General features: G+C 44.4%; 1 protein-coding gene across 2 annotated transcripts in view; it reads left to right on the top strand.

Annotated features, from left to right (window-relative positions):
* Nucleotides 1-6407, top strand: part of ARK2N (arkadia (RNF111) N-terminal like PKA signaling regulator 2N) — a 60918-nt gene extending 54511 nt beyond the window's left edge. The window contains exon 6 of one of the 2 annotated variants that reach the window (XM_020806550.3): nucleotides 1284-6407. In XM_020806550.3, the coding sequence (XP_020662209.3) occupies nucleotides 1284-1467 (184 nt within the window). In that variant the 3' untranslated portion in view covers nucleotides 1468-6407. The remainder of the gene's footprint in view (nucleotides 1-1283) is intronic. The other variant, XM_078384161.1, reaches the window with a different exon arrangement.
* The last annotated feature ends 15161 nt before the right edge of the window (nucleotides 6408-21568 follow it).

Below are 21568 nucleotides of genomic sequence, written 5' to 3'. Positions count from 1 at the left end.
CCTTTACTTTATCCTGTAACAAGTCTCAAATTTGCCTTTCAATGCCAAAGATATTCCTGGAAATTTGGAAAAGGCACATCTCAAATTTGTTAGCTGGTCTCTCCAAATTACATGAAAAGGGGAAAAACAGATATTTAGGAATATCCTTCCAACATTGAAAACAGGAACCTGAAACATGATCCCCGGGGACTCATTGAACGCAGCAGTGAAGCATGAGTCTTGTCCAGCAGGGCTCAGTAGGCCTCTGTTTTCTCCGAACCTCCTCCTCCTTGTAAGGATAGCTTGAACACGGCAGGAATTGAAAAGTCTGTTCATGCCCTTCCAAGTTCTCTGTTTTTACTTGTGCCTCTAGTGTATGTGATTTCATAGAATCATAGAATAATAAAGTTGGAAGGGGTCTATAAGGCCACTGAATCCAAACCCCTTCTCAATGCAGGAATACATTATTTTAAGATAATTAATGCAATCATCATCATCAAAGCATCTTGCTTGTGGATGAAGCACACTTCAGTGGTCCCCATAGTCATTGGGGCTTTGGGAACTATCAATTTTTTTTCACACAGTATTATAAGCAATTGCAGATCTCAGGAATAACACCATCAGAGCTACGAGAAACAGCAGTATTAGGAACAGCTATATACTACACCGATTTTTAAAAATAATTTTGATTGACTGTGCCTGGTGTTTTTCAATAATAATTGCGTGCCAGTCTCCGACAGGAGGACAGGCTTCCCTGCCCCACCTCCTTGGCTAATCACCCACTCAGAAGAGGAGGTGGGACAGGTGAATCCGTGCTCCTGCCAGGGACTGGCCAAACAGCTGAAGAAGAAGAGAGGAGTGCATGCCGGCTGGTGAGTGGTTTGTTGCAGAAAGGTGGTGGGGGGGATTGTGTGGCATCTGTGATGCCGTGTGTACAGACTGGCGCGAACCTACGAACCAATCTTCGTGCCCATCTCTAGTAGCCCATACATCATAGTTCATAACTTAGGTTCCTGTCTATCCCTCCTTTTAATGCAAAATATACCCTGTGAATAACCCCTTGTGAAAGCTGTTAGTCAGTGGAGCTGCTTCTCTCTCTCTCTCTCTCTCTCTCTCTCTCTCTCTCTCTCTCTCTCTCTCTCTGTGTGTGTGTGTGTGTGTGTGTGTGTGTGTGTGAGAGAGAGAGAGAGAGAGAGAGAGAGAGAGAGAGAGAGAGAACCCTTCCCCATGTTCTCATAGGGAAGACGTTACTGGTATATTCATGCTGGTTTTTTCTCTCCCCCCCCCCCTTTGCTTTGCCATAGATGCGTCCACCCTCGAGGAGGAGTGATTCAAAGTGTGTCTTCCCGGAAACATGGCTCAGGTCTGCAGTGCACCCGGCCATCAGAACCATGGACAGGTGTGGCCCCTGCACAGAATTGGTCTTCTCCACCCGAAGTGGTGGACCTCACCCTTGATGAGGACAGCCGGCGCAAATATCTACTGTAATGCAGATCCACTGTGTTTTTAGCCGCCTAGCCCTCTCCCTTAGGTGGCGCTCGAGCCCCCCGGGTATCACCTTGATGTCCAAAGCATCTATTTCTGGCATGCTGGATTTCAGACTCCTCCGAGAGAATGCCCTTTTCTCCCCATCCCCGTTAGAACTGCCGTGTTGTTTCAGAAGCTTCCTTGAAATGCTTACCTTCCTTAGTCAAAGGGAATGTCCCTCTTATGGAAAACGTAGCTGCACTGAACTTCCATGACAGCTTACACCTTTAAAAAAATGTGTGTGATTATTTTAGAGCATTCGTTGACCAGAAGCCGTGGCATCTTTCCACTCATACCTTTAGAGAGCCGTACATGTTTCTTTATTCACCACTAAAAAAAAAAAGAAGTTGCTGGTACATGTAGGTTTTTGTTGGCTTTCTCCTTTGTGACGTAAGCATTAAAAAAACCACCCACCACTGGCCTGATTTGTTCATGGCTCTTGAGTGTCCCCATCATGATGCTGATAGGACTGCAGGAGCTTAAAAAGGGTTGAGTTGTGACCGAGGGGCATTTATAACGTGAAGTGGTTTGGTTGTGAAACCGGAAGACTTGATCACGAAATCTCTGTAACGTGCACTGAGCAGCTTTTATTTCGAATTCAAAACATCATTGGTAGCTTCCGTACAAGTCAGAGCTGAGTGTTTCTAATAACGCATTTTATTTTTCTCTAGACTGTTGTACCATGACCAGCATTTTGGGCTAGCTTTGGTACAGGGCTTCTTCTTGGTGGTCTGTGTGAATCACAGATTTAGATTTCCTCTGTGCCTGTGTGGAGAGACGTTTGGAACATTCTAGAGCCGGAAAGAGTTCAGTAGACCACACACTGTACTGCGCATGCTCCGACCCCCCCCCCACGTAGCTGAGAGAAAGGCCTTGAGTGAGGAGGGGGCAGGGGGAAATGAGTTCTTCCAGAACACGTATAGCCTCTTCCATTTCCATATGTTCAGAGTAAGCCTTGCACCTTCTCGTCTTAGGGTGGTTCTCTGCTCAGAGGAGGGAGAAAGAGCACGTGTGTGGCTTCAGCAAACGTTATCATCCTTAAGGGGAAGACAGAGGGCTCTACAGCCGCCCTGAGTAGACTTTGTCTAGGGGGGTGGGGTAAAAGTCCAATAATATAAAAGGAAGAGAAAAGAAAGTATGCAAAAAATGTATGGGCAAAAGTAGAACATATCTTTTTGCCTCACTTCTACAAAGATTCCCAGCCTTGCTTTTGCCCTTATTGATTTGAATACTCATGAAGGGGGCCGGAACATGTTTAGATCACCTCTCGTGACTAATCAGAAGAAGAAGAAAAGTCATTTAAGTTTCATTGTAAGCACCTTCAGAGAGAATTTAATTTAACTCTCTTGATCCTAACCTGAGAAATTGCCTTTAATTTTACCAATCTTCCAAAGTCTTGAACTGTTTGGCAAAGCCCTGCTGGATTTTACTTGCTCATAGGTTTAAGCCTTGCTCAGAACCCCCTCCTGAGCCAGAGTCCACCAATGCCTTTTACGAGACCTGGCACGTCCACAAGATGAGAGTGTGTCTAGGGATGTGCACTTGTGAAATAAGAATGGGGGACCCCCAAAGGGTTGTGGGTTTGGGAGTTACAGATTCTTGAGTGACTTTCCAATAGAGAGCCTTGGAAACCCAATAGTTTTGGCTTTCCAAAAGAGCTTCCCAAAAGAGAAATAATGTTGGGCTTCCTCTGTCGGCTTATCTCAATTTGACACGTATGTAAAGTCTTTCCTCTCCGTCTTTTGCCTTGACAACAGCCATTCCTCAAGCCCTGGTCTTCCTGCTCCCTTTCCTTGCCTCCCGGGGGCTTTTTTTTTAGTGCCAGAAGCCCAAATGGGAGATTCAAAATGAAATAACCCAATTGAGCCAGACCTTTTCAGGTTTCCAGAAGGACCAGACACGAAAAATCCAAAGATTTTCCCTGTGCACATCCCTAATAGTGGCTGTCTATGTCCTACATCATTTGTTCTCATGTGACAAATGACAGAGGCGTTTACTCTGCACCTAATGGGACTTTGGAGTCACTGGGAAAGGAAGATCTCAATTTCTGTCTGATGAGTGTTATTTGTCAAGTTCATCACACATCAAGACTAAGCAGTTTCATTTGACTTTTGATAGACATCATCTCCAAAGTTAGTGTCCTTTGTTCCTCAGACTCTTGAATCTCATGATAATTGACCAGCGCTGTTGTGCGTTGGTTTGGATTATGGGATGTAGAATGTGGTCTTCTGTTATGTGTGGGCAATAGCTGTTGGTGGACCAAACTCTTGCATGTGGTGAGATTCTCATCATGTGCCTTGGTTTTTTACTAGGTGGAAGAATATTTTCTCTGTGGAAGACCAGGAGACCCTAAAGTTGGGGAAGAACGTTCATGTAGGCTTAGCCTTGTGAAGGATCAAAAGAGAAATGGATTTGCTTCCACACAGAAGAGCGGAAAGGTGTTAGATCACCAGGCTTCTTACTACAAACAGAAGCATGCATTAACCTGGGATTTCCCAGAGGAAGCCTATGAGTTGTTTACTGAAAACTAAACCAAGAGATTGCACTTTGGGAGCAATTCAGTAAATATTGTCCCTGGGTTAGTGAGAGGCTATTAAATGAACATGCACTAAGTGGTCCCTGACAGAAATCAGATCAGTTAAACTCTTTATTAAGTGTGCAACACCTGGTTGCATTATATGCAAGTAAGCAGCATTTACTTTTCCACTTACAACCCTCTGCCCCCCCCCCTTGGGTGGACTGTCAGTAAAAAGGTCTTCTGTAAACCTCAGCTGGTCATTGGAAGGGCAGTTGGCTTCAGAAGACTGGAAGAATGTAATCACTTAACAGAGCAAATGATTAACAGTTTTCTACAGGGCAGAAGACATTGATCGGAGTCCTGCTGGTGTCCCATCTAAGGTTTGTGTAACTTGCCATGGCAAATGGCAGCTGGTTGATGAGGATGCCTTTATTTCAGTTGCACAATCAGACATGTGGCTGAGCGTGCAACCGGAATATGCCCTGGCACCTTGATTGTTGGCTGTGGCGAGTTACACGAAACTTGCATGAATGGTGAGCCTTGTTTCAGACCGTTGGTGGAGAAATCACCTGTTTGATTGCTCAGCTCTGTTTTAAAACATTAAATAAATGCTGGCATAGAGAGGATAAAGCCTATTGGGAAGAAGATAAGGCTAGAATGCTTCCCCTAACATGGTGCTTTTCGATCGGGCAGGATGTTTTTCTTTTATTTAGGGAAAATATTTAATGGCGTGATTTTCCCCCTACTTTCATTTAATACCCTGAGAAGAACAGCCTCATATGATAAAGTTTTTAAAATGAGACTTGGGTCGGTTTGCTGCGATCCGAAAGGCACAGGTGTGACCTGGCCCCTGACAGTGTCTTCTCCCCCCCCCCCCCCGAGGTTGTTAAGGCCATCCTTGGTGACTGCCGATCAGGAGCCCCTTGATCCAAAGGCCATCCAAAGGTTCTTTTTCTTTTTTCACTTGCGGCTGCTTCTGCCCATGCGCGGTCCCATTATGCCATGGGGAACCTAATCAGTCACTTTCCTCTTCTTTCACCCACATGCCAGGGAGGGCGGGCGGGCAACCACCGGGTGTGAAGACTGAGACAATCCATCTTTCCCATGTTTCCAGTATGCACAAATGTATGGCAGCCTCCTGGGGCTGGATGGTGGAAAAGCAGTCCAGGTGGAGGGGTGTGTGTGTGTGTGTGTGAAAGGCAGGAGCAGGTTCTCCAGGTGGCCTCTGACGAAGAGAAGCTGCATTTATACCCCCCCTTTTTAAAAAAAAACACCAGAGTTTTATTTCAATGCATACAGATTGGAGTTTAGGCCCAATGTCTGATGCTTAACGGTGGCCAGTACCCAGAACCACCAGAGGAACTCACTGGTGATCCTTTCTTTTAACGAGAAAGAGAGATGTGTATATATGCTGTGACTTCTATGTACATATGTACAACAACATATATATATTATTATATATAAAAAAGACTGCATCCTAACCAAACTTCATCTGATTGTGCACTGTGTAGTTTTCAAGGAATCATGATTTATTTATTTTTAGCTTCGTAACCAGTTCTTTTTGTTTTTAAATTAAAAACACTACATGCTTTTTGGTTTTGTTGTTGTTCTCTTAAAGAATCTTTCAAAGTAATGTTCTTGAACGAGAGAAGGGGGATAAAAGGAAAAAAAATTAAACCATGATCACTGGATAGCTAATGTATTAAGCATTTCTTCTTCGTTTTTCCTTTTCTTTCTTCCCCCCCTTTTTTTTCCAGTCAGAGAGCTGAGACTCGTCTGCTCTTTTCTGATAAGTGAAATAATAGCCATCCTATGGCTAAGAACTAATGCACTTGATAGTTTTAATCCAGGTTTGCAAGACCTCACATTATTCAACCTGGCTTGAATAATTGCACTCCATCTGGGTCTTTGATCGATCTGCAATTGACAGCCACCATAAACGAATCCAATCATTTCCCAATCCCACTAAAAGTCTGGTAAACGGCCGCGCGCCAGGCTGCTGGACTGCTTCTTTTTCATTTTAGGCCTGCTTTCATCGTATTTGCTTTTGTCAGAGGTCAAACTTGGAATCTTCCATGGTGAAGACAGCAAACGATTGCTTAAGACTTTATTGTTTTCTGTTGTGTAATTATTGAGTTTAGAAAAGGCAAGAAGCACACAAAAAATGTTCTTTTTAACACTCATCCTCATGTCCATCTAGTATTTAATGGTCTTTGGAGAAAATAATAATAATAATTAATAATAATAAAACAGAGTGTTATAAAAATATATATATATTTTTGGTGCAAGACGAGACTTTCTGGGGTTTTTTTGAAACAAGTCTGTAGCATAAAGTTTAAACTATTTTAAGACAAAAATAAAATAGAGTGGATTATTTAAACAAGATCTTACGTTGTAGCATGTGGGGCCTCGGGGGGGGTATGTGTGTTTGTGTATCTGCTATGTTTACATGCTAATATTTGGGGGGAAATTTTAAAAGATGATGCTCATGGATTTCTCCCACCAGAATTCCCTCACATTTGAACTGCTCACTACCACATCCTGCTTTCAGTGTTAAGAAATTGGAGGGAAGAGGGGCCGTTATCCCATGATTTGTGCAGACCCTCTGGAAGAGGTGGGCCTTACGAATCATCCCCTGCCTCTGTGCAGACTACCCCCCCAAAAAAACTCATTACAGCTTGCGCTTCAGAGATGTCTCTACCATAAGCAGGTAGTAATACCTTGTGGGAGATGCTTCCAAACAGTCATCATAGGCATCCTTCAGTCACGAGAGACTATGGTACCATGCTCTGTATGGAAGGAGGACTTCGGTAAAATAATATGGAGGATAGGCTGTTACCCAAGCAGCAAATCCCCCCTCTCCACGTCACTGAAATAGTCCAATGGAAAAAGCCAATACATCTGGTTTCAGCGATGTCACAGGAGTTGCCAGAACGACACGAACTGCCTCCGGGACTCCGGCTCCGGATTTTACCTTGAGATTTACTCCATCAGTGGATATAGCCACAAGGCAGTGGAGGTTTGAATTCAGAGTTTTCCTTCTCCTAGATGGGCTGCCTTCCCAAGCTAACAAGTCCCACCTCCCCAGGCTGCTCGCTCGACGCATGGGTGATGGCGGCGCCTCCTCCTCTTCACGGCATGGGGGTTTGGGATCAGAGTTTTCCTTCTCATAGATGGGCTGCCTTCCCAGGCTAACAAGTCCCATCTACCCGGGCTCCTCCAACACCACAATTCAAAAGCATCCATTCTTCGGCTGTCAGCCTTCTTTATGGTCCAGCTCTCACTTCCATACATCGGTACTGGAAAAACCATATCTTTGACTATGCGGACCTTTGTCAGTAAAGTGATGTCTCTGCTTTTTAAGATGCTGTCGAGGTTTGTCATCGCTTTCCTCTCAAGAAGCAGGCGTCTTGTAATTTCGTGGCTGCTGTCACCATCTGCAGTGATCATGGAGCAATAATAGAATTTGGAGATGGATGCTTGACAAGGAAAGCTGTGTCGGCTCCATGTGTTCGGTAGTGGTTCTCGACCCTTCTGGAAATTTGGAGGGGTGTAGCTTGCTCTACTGCCATAATATTTTTCATCCCTTATAACAGTCATGCAAGCATTGAAGGAGACCTTCTTTCACCGATCGCTTGGCAGTCAAGGTGGTTGTCTGCCGTCGGGGAGGGCGATAGCAGCGTACATTTCCTATAACAGGGCTTTCCCCAAATGTGGGCTAAACCTGTGTGACCTTATCTGTAAGGATCTCTCAGAGGGATCCCAAAGGTGCTCTATAAAAATAACTGTAAAATCCTTGTTTGGGGGTACAACAACCTGTGCAAATGCCATGGGAGATGAGGTACTTTACTGGGCATTGCCCATGGCTGGGTTTCTGTGTTCATAAGGACGCAAACTGACCCAAATCCTCCCCTCCTGCAGTTCCTCTTGCATTACTAATGCTGCCTCTGGAATGTGAGATGCTCTTCAGAACCAGTCTTTGGGAAGCATGGGGTGGGATTTGAACCCTGATTCCTATATTGCAGATGGAAGGACAGAGGCTAAGAAGGCATTGGCTTATCAGAGGCCTTCTTGCCTAAGGCTTGGCTGAACACAGCCTTTATCAATTAACTAAAATATGTTAATCCTATGTTTAGAGGTCACAGCACAGGGTATAAACAGGGAAATCACTTAAATGTAAAAGAGTTCAGTGGGATAAAATAATAGATGGGGATCTGCAGCTGGAAGGTCATGGTCTGTGGATGCCCCAAAAAGGGGCAAAATTTGAGCCTCTTGAGGGTTCGTTCATGGCCGAGAAGACTTTGTCCTGGAAGTCCCAACTCCAGGGGTGACATTTCTCCACCATGGTGCCTCATCTGACAACTCATGCAAAAGTGTTCATTAGGAAAAAAAAAAACTTTGCAAAGTTGTGATCTGCCCGAGCAGTGGCTTGTACAACCTGCTTTGGCCCCCGGTGGTGGTGAAGATTTGGATCCAGGCCTGCCAAACTCAAGGGCAGAACTTTGTCCACTGGCCCATCACTATACAGTGAGCACATTCTCTCCAACTGTCATTCTTTATACGGCCAAAAAAAAACCCAGCACCATCCACACACAAAAGGGAAGGGAAATTAGATTTCAGAAGATCTAAAAGGCTGAAGAAATGCATAACAGCATTTAGTGGGAAACTTTGGCCAGGGGGTCAAAGGGAGGCAAACAGCCTGGTGAGAAATGGCTACTGTCACCAGTGACATCATGTATTTGCTGAAGGAAATGGGGGAGAGTGGAATATTCAATAGACAGTGATCAATGCAAGGTATCTGGGGTCTGCAAGCTAAACACGAGCCCGCAGGGCGATGTGGCAGCAAAGCAAGCTAACACAATACTCGGCTTCATTAACAGAGATATATTATCCAAAACAGGAGAAGTAATAATGCCACTCTATCTTGTGTTAGTCATACCTTAGCCAGAACACTTTCCCCCTGTTTGGGCACCACGTTTTAAGAAGGATATTGAGAAGGCAGAACATGTCCAGAGGCGGGTGGCCAAGGTGGCAATAAAGCTGGAAATCAAGCCCTGCAGTCCCTTCCAACCCTAGTAGTGTATGAATCTAGAGAAAAGGATTGGGTGCCATCACACCATTGAGGCTACTATTCTACCTTGCAAGTAGCCTAGTGGCCGGTAACCTCCCCACAGAGCAGTGGTTCCCAGCCTGTTGGGATCCCCAGATGTTCTTGGACTACAACTCCCAGAAATCCTGGCCAGCGCTGCTAGTGGTGAAAGCTTCTGGGAGTTTTAGTCTAGGAACATCTGGGAGCCCAAGGTTGGGAACCAGTGCCTTAGGGAGGTGGAGGAGACTCTGGCCCTATGTTGGGTTCAGAAGATAATACAATGATCTGACTTGGGAGGAGAAGACGGACAGGACTTGAAAGGTCAGAGAAGCAACTTTCTTATGTTAGAGGAGCCCATTACCTAGAGTTGTGGGGGGGGAACTGCACCAAGGCTAAGAGTAACAGTTTTCATAATGGAGAACATCCAGGAACCAAGACAATCTTGGGGAACCCTCCCCCCAAAAAAACACCCAGTATTCCTTATTCGTCTGTAGACCCTGCAAATTCATTTTTGGAATTTCAGAACTTCTGTTTACGCCAAATAAAATGTATTCGTCTTTGTCTCTTCCTTGTACAGTACCTTCTCAAGGAGAACCTGGTGAATTTGAAGGTGATCACACTGTTCCGAATCTTGTACCAACACACACAAATAGGAACAACTGGGGGGGGGGCTGATTTTGACCCTTATAGCTGAGTCGACACTACCAGGAGCACCTCACTTTGGGCTTCAGGCAGGATTCCCCCAAGCCCCACCGGTTCCATGACATTTTGGGTGGCTTTGAGTCATCTCCCCTCCAAATACAAACCAGACCCAACCTTGCTTAGCTTTTCCATAGATGAGACTGGAGTCATCATAGCACAATGTGAAGTTGGACTCTGCACCCAGTGGGCTCTGGGGATATTGCCTTGGAGTCGCATCTTTGCTATAAGATCAGTCGTTTTTCAGAATTATCCCATCTCTTAATGAACTAACTTGATACACTTTTTTAAAAAACCAAGACCCAGCTGCAAATTAAGATATCTCTGTTTCGTTTCCCTCACATTGCCCATTGTCTTTTTCAGTGTTTTGAGGGTCATGCAACCCTTCCTGATCCTCAGCTCACCTGAGGGTCACCTGAGCGCTCTGTGTGTGCGTGTGTGCATGTGTGCATGTGCGTGTGTGGTGTTTTGATCCTTCCTGCCCAGACCACAACAGGTGTGTTGCTGTGCCATAGCCCACTGATTTAGCTTCTCAAGTGACCGGCTAGCTCAGCCTCCCAGCTGTTAAGCGGCTTGTTTTTGAGTTTAAAGAATATTGTGCCCTTTTGTGTTGTAATCCAGCGGAGTTTTTCTTGCACCAAAGGACGTCTGGGGTGTGTGTTTTTAAAGGGACCGTTGTCTCGTGGGCTCCAACGCCGTTGGCAGCCCCTGGCCTTGATTCGTTGGAGCGCTTGCTGTTTAAACAGATACAGACAGACAGAAGGAAGGAATTGTCTTTTTAACGGATTATCCCGGCCTCCAAATCGGATTTAGAAAGTCACTGAGGGTCACTAGAAATTGACATAATTCCCCCCTTTTGCTGCCCTAATTTCCACATAAATTCAGGTCAGTTACGGAACCGTAAGAGGTCTCTTTTGTCTCAGCTGAGGCTAAGTTGACTCCGTGACCGCTTTTGCCACAAAAGTGGAAAAAATCTGTGGCCTTGTAACCCGTATCCTGAGCGGAATACTATCATTGGCACTTAATGATACAGATGAATCCCCTTTGTAAAGTTATTTAGCAACTGTTGGCTTCCAACAGTTTGTGTAGTACAGTATGTTGGGTAGTGTATTGGACTCGAGAGACCTGGGTTTGAATCCCCACTCAGCCACGGAAATTCACTGGTGGGGGCCCTCCCTCCTTAAATATCTCCACATTTTGGAAATTTTAGTAGGGTTGCCCTAAGTCAGAACTGGCTCGATGGCAGATAATACCCAAAATGTCTGTCACCTGCTCTCGTTCAAGCACTCCTGAAAGGTAGAACATGGTTTTTCTGAATATTCAGACGTGTCATGAAAATGTGGAGTTTTCTTTCCAGCAGAGTGGATTTGATTTACGTCCAATTGATTTAAATCATGACTGAACCCTGATTTAAACTTTTTTTTTAAAAAAAAATGATTTTTGACGATTTAAATTTTAAAAACTATTTTTAATTAAAATATGATTTAAATCAATTTGGTTTTTGAAAAAACAAATCACTGATTTTTATCCACTCTGCTTTCCAGTACTCTGCACCCTATTGTGTCACTTCTCTCCACATACAGAGATCTCTTCATATTTATTTTCCTCTCAGAAAGTGCAAGTGTGATCGTCCCTCGTATATGCAGCAAGTGGTGGTGGGCGAGGATAGATCTGCATGTTATTTGAGGCAAATAATAGTGACAAAATTTAAGCTCTGAGCCTTATAGACAAATTGGAAACAAATCACCAGTTCTGGTGAGACCAGATCTAACCATTCTCGTGGATTCAAAACATGAAATTGCTGGTCTTCTCATGGAAATCCCGGATGGGTTTCTAACACTGACCGATATACCACTGAACTAGAAAACCACTATCCCCGGTTGAGTAGATCTTCGAAATTAATGGACAGCCAGCTGAACATCTTGTGGCAGGTGGATTGTTGGAAAGTGTTATTAACAATAAGATGATGAAAGACATAAAAGGAGAAGTTGTGATGAAGAAGGATCGACCTGGCTTCTGAAAGGGTAAGTCCTGTCTTATTAAATTCATGGTTTGAGAGTGGATACATTTTTAACCAATAACCATTGTTTGCCTGAACTTTCAAAAGTTTTTTTTCACCCTACAAAAAGTCCCTTTTAAAAAAAAACCCCACTGCAAAATTAGCTCTCATGGGGTCAAAAGGATAGATCCTTTTATGGATCAGTAAACAATAGGTTGAGGAGCATACAGGACGGCTGAAATCCTGTTTCTTAGCATAGTAAGTTGCACTCGAGTAGGCCCACTGAACCAGTGGGAATTTGGTGAGTCGAATCCCCCCATTAAGTTTCATTGATCCAGAGTATGCCTGTTTGAATCAATGGAAGAGCTGACTCACCAAATTTCCACTGATTCAGTGGGCCTACTCTAGTGCAACTTACTATGCTAAGCAACAGGATTCTGGCCACTATCACGTTATAATACCATATTATAGAGTGGTTCGGCCCTACTTAAAATGCTTTACATGATTCTGGAATTCAAAAATAAATATTATAGAGCTGGAAAAGGTGCAGAAATATGCAAGCATAATAATGATTAAGGAACTGGACTGATGGCATGAGAAATGGTACATACTGTGGCACTGGTTCATACAAGTGGTGATGATGGCTTCAAATAATAACTTAAATAAATAAATAAATAAATAAATAAATAAATAAATAAATAAATAACTTCAAAGTGTTCATGCTTACATATAAAGCCCTAAATGGTTTAGGACCCCGATACTTGGCGGAACGCTTACTCCCAACTAGTTCTACCTGTGTCACCCGCGCGAGTCAGGAGGTGAGGCTGAGGAGACTGACGCCGAGGGAGGCCCAGAAAGAAAGAACTAGAAACCGGGCTTTCTCGGCGGTGGCTCCTCGTCTCTGGAATAATCTACCTCCGGAGATTCACGCTGCACCCTCGCTGGGTACTTTTAAGAACCAACTAAAAACATGGATGTATAGGCAGGCCTTCCCTTCCAGTTAATTCCTGTCCTCTTTCCTTTTTTATTCTTTTTCTCTTTATTTGATTTATTTTGTATTTTTCCCATCTTGCAGAATCATTTAATTAATTAATTTGTTATAAATTTTTCTTGAACTTGTTATGCTTTATGTTGTAATCCGCCTAGAGTGGTTGAAATGACTAGAGAGGCGGGATATAAATACAATACAATAAATAAAATAAATAAAAAATGGCTAGCACAAATCCATGAAGGATACGACTGTCAACAGCGAATAGCTGGGCTGGGTATCAGCTACCCCTTGTCCCATAGCGGTTGCTTGTGCATATTAATCTCCCACTTTCAGGCATGCCTGAAGCATCTGTTGTTTGCCTATTGTGAATATATGAGGCTCCAGAACTGGACAGACTTTGGAGGTCATCCAGCCTCCTCCTCCTCATGCGTTTAAAGCCACATGTTTCGTTTGCTCGACAGAGACCGATTTTCTCTGAACCAGAGCTCATGATTTATCTATTCCTTATTTTAGATCCTGCATTTTCTCTGCAGAGTTGAAGGCTGTGCATGTAGGGTCCTCTCTTTCTTTGTTTCTCTTTCCCTCTTTCCCTCTTCGTCTCACAATCCCCTTGAGAGGTAGGTCACAGAGTGGCTGCATAACCCTTATGCTGGGAGGTATAAGGCCACAGAATCCCTAGGTACGAGGGAAGGAGGCAATGTGGTGTAATGATCGGGAGCACTGGGCTGGACTTAAGAGGCCAGGGTTCAAACCCTGGCTCCCGTTGTTAAGCTCACCCCAGCCTCGGGAACCTCAGCCCAGTCACTTTCAGTCCAACCCGCCTGGCAGGGCTGTTCTGAGCATACAATGGGAATGAAGAGTTCTGGATATCAGATGTCATTTTTACTTGAGAACTGCATCAGTAAACCTCTTCAGCTTTGTTGGTCTTGCATGCTGTCAAGTCGTCGTCATCATCATCACCTTAGAACTGCAGAGCTGGAAGGGACCCTTGGGGTCATTGAGTCCAGCCCCTCTCAAGGTGGCTCAGCAGGGAATCGAACTCCCAACCTCTGGCTCCGCAGCCAGATCGCTGAACCACTGAGCTATCCAAGCCCCCCCCCCCAGACTGTCCTGTTCTCAGCAACTGTGCCTAGTTCTTGTAAACCCCCAGCTGTGGTCCTCCTTTAGGGAGTCAATCCATCTTGTATTGGGTCCCCCTCTTTTCCTGCTGCCTTCCATCCACCTTTCCCAGCATGACTGTCTTTTCCAGAGAACCCTGTCTTCTCAGGATGTGCCCCAAATAGGACAGCTTCAGCTTCAACATTTTGGCCTCCAGAGAAAGTTCAGGCTTGAATTGAACCCACTTGTTTGTCTTTCTGGCGGCCCAGGGTATCTGCAAATCTCTCCTCCAGCAACACCTTCCAAACAAATCTTTTCTCTCTCCCTCCTGTCAGCTTCTTGGAGGCAACTTCTTAACATCGTGAGGAGGTTTGGGTTTGTCAGAGAAGCTGAGAGTGATGCCCCGGCTCCCATTAGGTAAAGGTAAAGGTTCCCCTTGACAATTTTTGTCCAGTTGTGTCCGACTCTAGGGGGCGGTGCTCATCCCCGTTTCCAGGCCATAGAGCCAGTGTTTTTGTCCGAAGACAGTTTTCCGTGGTCACATGGCCAGTGCAACTTAGACACAGAACGCTGTTACCTTCCCACCGAGGTGGTCCCTATTTATCCACTCACATTTGCATGCTTTCGAACTGCTAGGTTGGCGGGAGCTGGGACAAGCGACGGGCGCTCACTCCGTTGTGTGGATTCAATCTTACAACAGCTGGTCTTCTGACCTTGCAGCACAGAGGCTTCTGTGTTTTAACCTGCAGCACCACCACGTCCCTCTGCTCCCATTAGGAACCTGGATTTCTAACAAGAGTCGCCTAAGGTGGAGTGTTGACAGCCGAGGCACCAGATTAAGGCTCATTTACCCTCCTCGGGAGTAACATCTGGGTCATCCAAAGGTAACGGAAAGTTTCAAGGGTGGTGGGTGCAGAGAAGCCATCGCTGAAAGTGATGTTGGCAAAGGATCTTTGGCAGATGATGGCAGCTGACATGCAAGCTGACTTTTGTTAGCGCTTGCACCGATGGTAAGCCACGGCTTGCTTGTTCACTGCCTGTGACAACTCCAGCTAGGAGAGTGTGGGTTTTTCAGGCTGACTTAAGTTTGCTCTTGGGTTGAAGAAATTAAAAACTTATAAATTCATCTAAACATTTATGAAGTGGAGTGAGGAAGGAGGGCGCCACCTTGTGGGCATTGCATGTGCCTGAAGAAGACAAGAAGCGGTCCAGTCTGGATTTAAAGCAGTATTTCTTCTGGCTTAATAGGACCGTAAATCTCCACAGTATCACCCAGGATCCATGCTCTGTGTTAAAGCTGGCAGAGTATTTGTTGCTGCCACCTTTTTTTACAAAAAAAAAATTCCCATCCCGTTTCTTTTACTCTGCAGCAGCAAAAACTCTGCAGAAACTTTTGGCATGGCAAAGCCTAAACAGATGTATTTTGCAGATGAGTTTTCAAGACTTCTTACCATTCTAGCCCACAGAAACATTTGCCACATAAATCTCTCAAGGCCACAAATCTCATTTCTTACGCCGTTTTCATGCCGTAAGAAACAAGCTCTACCCTATACGAACCGACCAGGAAGTGTGCTTAGCACGTGCTCTTAAGGTTTTGCAAGACATGAGCCGCAAGAGATTTGGACAGGATGAAATGAAGAGGTGTCGATGATGCCAAAGGTTCTAATGGAAATTGGCATGTCTAGCGATTAGAATCGAAATAGCAATGGGTGGCGGTGGTTGATGTGCAGTGGGATCCCTGTATCTGTAGGGGATTGGTTCCAAAGGTGCAAATAAAAATAACAAAAAAGTATGTACACCTATTTTTAATTTTGCAAAATGCAAGCCGTATATCAAAGAGCTACTGAGAAGCAACAGACTAATATATGTTGTGGTCGTCTGATGACAGTTGCACAGTATATATGACGGATGACAATGAGTGACTCTTTGCATTTTGAGAAATAAAGAGTAAATTTTTAAAAAATAATAGGTGCAAACTCTTTTTGATACAAACTCATAGTTTTCTCGTTGGAGACAGGAGCATGCTTTTCAATGCCCGAACAGAGACACAGTGAGTAACAGGCTTTTCCGAATGCCTCTTATCTCTTCCTCCTTTTTCCACCAGGATCCTGGCACAAGCTGGACTCTCTGGCAGTGAAGCCCGATTCTTGCTGGGTTTTTTTTTGTGGCAGTGGGTGAATCAAATCTTCTAACCCATTAAGCCGAGCTGATGGTCGTCGTGCTTCTTGGCCGATGTCCAGTTGGCTCTGGACGCAGTGGAGAGAGCCATGAGCTCAGCACTTCAGCCGGCCTTCTCTTCAAGCATGGAAGAGGTCCCTGGGTTGGGCGTCCTGGCACTGCTCTACAAAAAAAGCGATTCGTTCACTTCACTTTCTATTGATAGTCCTGGGCCAAGCATCATCTCTTGCCAAGGAGAAGCTCACTAGGTGGCGCCAGAGTTAGCCATACTCTTTGAAATGCCATCCCAAACAGAAGTATCCAGGACAGGGAATAAGGTTTTAAAGAAATCACAAGAAAACGATAGTGCCAGAACGATGCAGTGGATAGCATGACGGACTACGACTCAGGAGACCTTTATACAGATCCCAGACTGGGATGTGGAAATTCACTGGGGCAAGGGCAATGGCAAAACCACTTCTTAAACAGGTCCTGTAACTTGAAAGCCCTGTTAGAATTGCCGTGAGTCTGAGGCGACTTGATGGCATACAAATAATAATAATAAAAAAGTAGTTCTACGACCCATCAAAGTTCTGTGTAGAGTCCCAGATTTGCTGGCGCGCTTAAAAAAAAAGTTGCAAACAAGGCAAGCTTTTGAGGTATTTTTTAATGTGTTTAAAATATTGTTACCCAGATGTGCTCCTGACAAGGAGCCAAGGTGACTTGCATCAGTAAAAGACAATATTTAAAAACTAAACAAATGCCACACTAAAGGGGTAAACAAAAATCAACACCAAAAATACAATTCAAACGAACAAGGTGCAACAATTCATTAAAAAAACCACTCTCTGATGGACAGTCACTCAGGGAAATCTTGCCTGAAGAGAAATGTCTTTGCCTGCTTGCAGAAGGACAACCAAGACGGGGCCAGGCAGGCCTCCAGTGGGAGGGAGTTCCAGAGTCTGGGAGCAGCGACAGAGAAGGCCCTCTCCTGTGTCCCCATTAAAAATACCTGTGAGGGTGGTGGGACTGAAAGAAAGGCCTCCATTGATGATCTTAAAGCCAAGGCATGCTTATAGAGGGAGATGCAGTCTGTTGGATAGCTTGGACCCAAGCCGTTTAGGGCTTTATAGATTAAAACCAGCGCTTTGAATTGTGCCCAGTGAAGCTGCTGTCACAGGGGAGTTATGCAGTCCCCGTGACCAGTCCCAGTTAGCAACCCGGCAGCAGAATTTTGGAAGTTTAGACGCATCGCTAATTGTTTTTGAATGCAGACTGCTAGCACGTGGAGACGGAGTGTGAGGGTTCAACTCGGGACAGAGGTGTCAAAGAGTCAGCCTGCCGTCTCTCCTGCCTGAGCAGACAAAAACAGAACAAAACAACCAACTGCCCCCTTTTTTTAGCAGATCACAGCTTGGAAAGAGTGTGTTAGATTCCATGTGCTCACGTTAAAATAATCATTGTTGTGTTAAGAAGGAGGAAAGCATCTCGTTTTTCAGAAAGCCACATTTTGAAAGTAATGTGAATGTGTTAAAATTTTACTTCTGAACTTTTATCCTTTAGATCAGTGGTCCCCAACCTTGAGCCTCCAGATGTTCTTGGACTTCAGCTCCCAGAAATCCTGGCTGACAGACGTGGTGGTGAAGGCTTCTGGGAGTGGCAGTCCAAGAACATCTGGAGGCCCAAGGTTGGAGACCACTGCTTTAGATGCATTGGTTGGCTTGTTGTCTAATTTCAAGTGAAAGCAGCCATTTTAGTGTTGACACATTAAGTTGATGCATTATTTACCAACTCTGCTCTGGACATCTTCCCTATCCTTAGAAAGCAGTGTTGCTTAAAGAAGGTGATTCTTTTTAAGGGAGTTGGTTGTGGCGAATGGTGGCATTCGAGGGGAACGGCTATCCTATATCTCATTGGGTGAGCATGGACAAGGGTCCCTTCATCACCAGAAAGACCCTTGACCCCAAATGCTTGAGCCACTGTAAGTCTTTCTCTATCACTGTAAGATAAGCATAAGACGGTGCTCTGTTTAGCAGCTCACCTGCTCCTGGACATCCTTCAAGGGTAGCTCCACGGAGAAAGCATTGCAGTAATCAAGACAAAAATCAAAACCAAGCCCTCCAAGAGTCACTCACGATAATAGGTTTCAGTTGGTGGGAAAATCCATTCTTCCGTCCTACCTCCATGTGAACATTGCAGCTAAACTCAAACAGAACACGGGATCTGAGATGTGGCCGTTGATATTGTCATGCCAGCTAATCAAAAAGTGCTAGGTCAGTTACAACCCGGGAACAAGTCTGATTGCAGTGGTGAAAGTACTGGATTGAGCCTTGGGAAGTTCATAAGATATGAAATTCCCACTGAGCCATGACATACTGACTTTCATCTCTCAGACTGACCTACCCCACCATAGGGGGAGAACCAGATATGCCAGCTTCAGCTTGGTGGAAGGAAGGTGGTACAGTAACCCCACCATATCCACAGGGGATCCAAGACCACCACTCCATGGGGGATTAGTTCCAAGCCCAGATGCTGAATAACATGGATTAGAGCAAACCCTATTTTAATAGTGAGACTAATAAAATAAAAATAATACACATAGCATAGTCTCTGACTCCCTCTAGTGGCCAGTTCTGGTAACTTCATATTGAGAAACCTATTTTGAGGATACTGTATTTCTTTTAATACACTGGTACCTTGATTTACGAACTTAATCCATATTGGAACGGCCTTTGTATGTTGAAAAGTTCGTAAGTCAAGGCAAGATTTCCCACAGGAATGCACTGAAAACTATTTAATCCATTCAGGCTGCTTTTCGTTCATTATGTTGAGGCGCTGTTCGTAAGTAGAGGCATTAGTTCCCATAGGAACTAATGCAAAGCCAGTTAATCCGTACTCTACCACTAGGGGGAGAAATTTTTTATTTTTTCTTCTTCTTTTGACCTAAGATGAACTTAGGTAAAAAAAGAGCAGGAAAGGTTTTTTTTTCATTCGCAAGTCGAGGCTCCGTTTACAAATCAAAGCAACGTTTTGCAAACGGAGCTGTTTGTAACTCGAAACATTAGCAAGTGGAGATGTTTGTAAGTCAAGGTACCACTGTATTTGTAATGTTTTCAGACTGTGGATAAGTGAATCAGCGTGCTACTCCAGTCCTCTGAAGATGCCAGCCACAGAGACTGGCGAAACGTTAGGAAGAACAACCCTCAGAACACGGCCAAAGAGTCCGAAAAACTCACAACAACCACTAGATCCTGGCCGTGAAAACCTCTGCGAATAAATACAATCCTTTATTACCATGTGACAGTAGAAAGTTTACATCTCTAAATCCCTCATTGTACCCATATCCTTTGTGGTTGGTTAAAAAAAGTATCCATATAACGTTTAATAAGGTTAGAGGCATTGAGTATGAATGCCTGGAAAATATCCAATTCATGTAATTACATTTTTGCTGCCTCAAAATTCCACGACAGTTTTCAACAAAAATGGATTTCTCCTTGCTTTCTGTCCAAAAAGTTTGCTTAGTACCATTTCAAATGTTGTTGTTTTTTGTTCCTACCACAAAGTCTGACATCCATTAATAACAACTGAAAGTTCCATGTGCGACTGGAGGGTTTATGGAGCGAAAATTCCCACTTTCCTCTTTTTCTTGAGGAAATCAGATGTTTATTTATTTATTTATTTATTTACAATATTTTTTAGCCGCACCAATGCCATGTTCATGCATTGGGAAGCCAGGAAGCTAATGAGATCAAACACAGATGGAAAATGTTGAGTGTACCACAATAATAGCGTCATAGAACCAGAAATTAATTGAGTTGGAAGTAGCCTATAAGGTCGCTGAGTCGAAACCCACCCACCCCCGGCTCAATGTAGGAATCCAAATCAAAGCAGGCCTGACAGAGGGTTGCCCAATTGTCTCTTGAATGCCTCCAGCGTTGGAGCGCTCGCCACCTCCCCAGATCATGGGTTCTGTTGTCATACTGTTTTTTGAGAAGTTTTTCTTGACATTCAGCCTAAATCCTTTGTTGTAGCTGGAGCCCCTGGTTGCGTGTCCTGCCCTCTAAGATGATCGGGAACAGATCTTGCCCTTCCTCTGTCTGGCAGCCTTTCAAATATTTGAAGAGTGTGATCCTATCTTCCCTCGGTCCTCTTTTCTCAAAGCAAATCATGCCCAGTTCTTTTAGCAATTTTTTTTTGGGGGGGGGCCAGCTTCCCTCAAAGAAAGCGGAGCCATTTTTATTCACATTTTGCTTACTTGGTAGAAAAAACAGATCACCGCTTTGGAGAGCCAGTGTCATGGAGCGGTTCGGCTCCCAGGTGGGCCTTACCTGTAAACTCTCAGGTGGACCAGAAAGGGAACTTTCTCTCACAGAGGGACCTCCAAAACACACCAGGCTGGGTTGCGAAGAAAGGCCTCTCTGAAGCTTGATGTTCTTTGAATTTATTATTTTGGGAATAATTTGGGAGCAGTCAAAGTTCTGGTCATTTTTAATAATTTCTTAACATTCTGAAAACCGATGTAACAGATAATTATTGGTAATATATAATTAATTTGGTAATGTTACTAATTTCGAGTTAAAACACTTTGTTGTCTTGTGACATCCAACTCATGGTGACCCTCATAGGACTTTCAAGATATGGGAGATGTTGAAGTAGAGTTTTCTGGGGGAACTTCGCCTGTCTGTGAAGTTCCACAGCTAAGTAAGGATTTGAACCCAGGTCTCTGGGAGCCTAATCCAACACTCTGTTCCTATACTGCACAAGGTCTCAGCCCATTAAGTTTGAAAATAATGCCAACATGAACAAATGCACTTTAACATCGTTATTCTTAAGCTTCACTTGGGCTTCTTCCCAGCGACAAGCTGCTCCGATGGGAATGCTTGGGCAGAGCAGATAGGCTGCTTCAAAATTTACCTGTCCAACTTGTGGGGTGAGATGGCTACTTTTTCACTCTCCTCCTTCATGAGGGGTGGAAATAAGCTGCCCACCAAACAGGGACACAACCTTATTCTTGCAAGACACCTGTGCAAAAACAAACAAACAAACAAACAAAAAACAAAAAAAACCAAACCCAACCCAACAACAAACAAAACACCACCTCTTGCTAGTTCCCAAATATCCGTTGACTGTCAGTGAGCAGAATGTGGTGTTTAACACTGAAATCCTTGCATGGTTTGGCCTCTGTGCGACCGAAGTCTCTCCACTCAACCCATCAGCCTTCCCTATGTTGTGGGATGCTTTATGCGTGCATTGTTTGGGAGGGAAAGCAAGAACTCTCTCTCCATCAAGACCTAAAAGAAACTTCTGATACCATCCAGGTACTCAAAAGTCCAGTGCCACCTAGTGACAAAACTATATTATGACACTATCCAGGTGCTCCAGCCTTGCGAATCCAGGGAACTGGGGACCAGGTAAGAAGCATCTTGACTCTGCGTTCGGGATGCGCCATTGCTTTGCTTGTCTGTTTTCAGACTCCAAATTCTAGAATTCCCCAAGATTTCCCTAAGCAGA

Source organism: Pogona vitticeps, chromosome 2 (genome assembly GCF_051106095.1).
Source record: "Pogona vitticeps strain Pit_001003342236 chromosome 2, PviZW2.1, whole genome shotgun sequence".
In the NCBI taxonomy this organism is placed as follows: domain Eukaryota; kingdom Metazoa; phylum Chordata; class Lepidosauria; order Squamata; family Agamidae; genus Pogona; species Pogona vitticeps.
The sequence above is the reverse complement of the archived record's forward strand: the minus strand, read 5'-3'. Positions and strand labels throughout refer to the sequence as shown.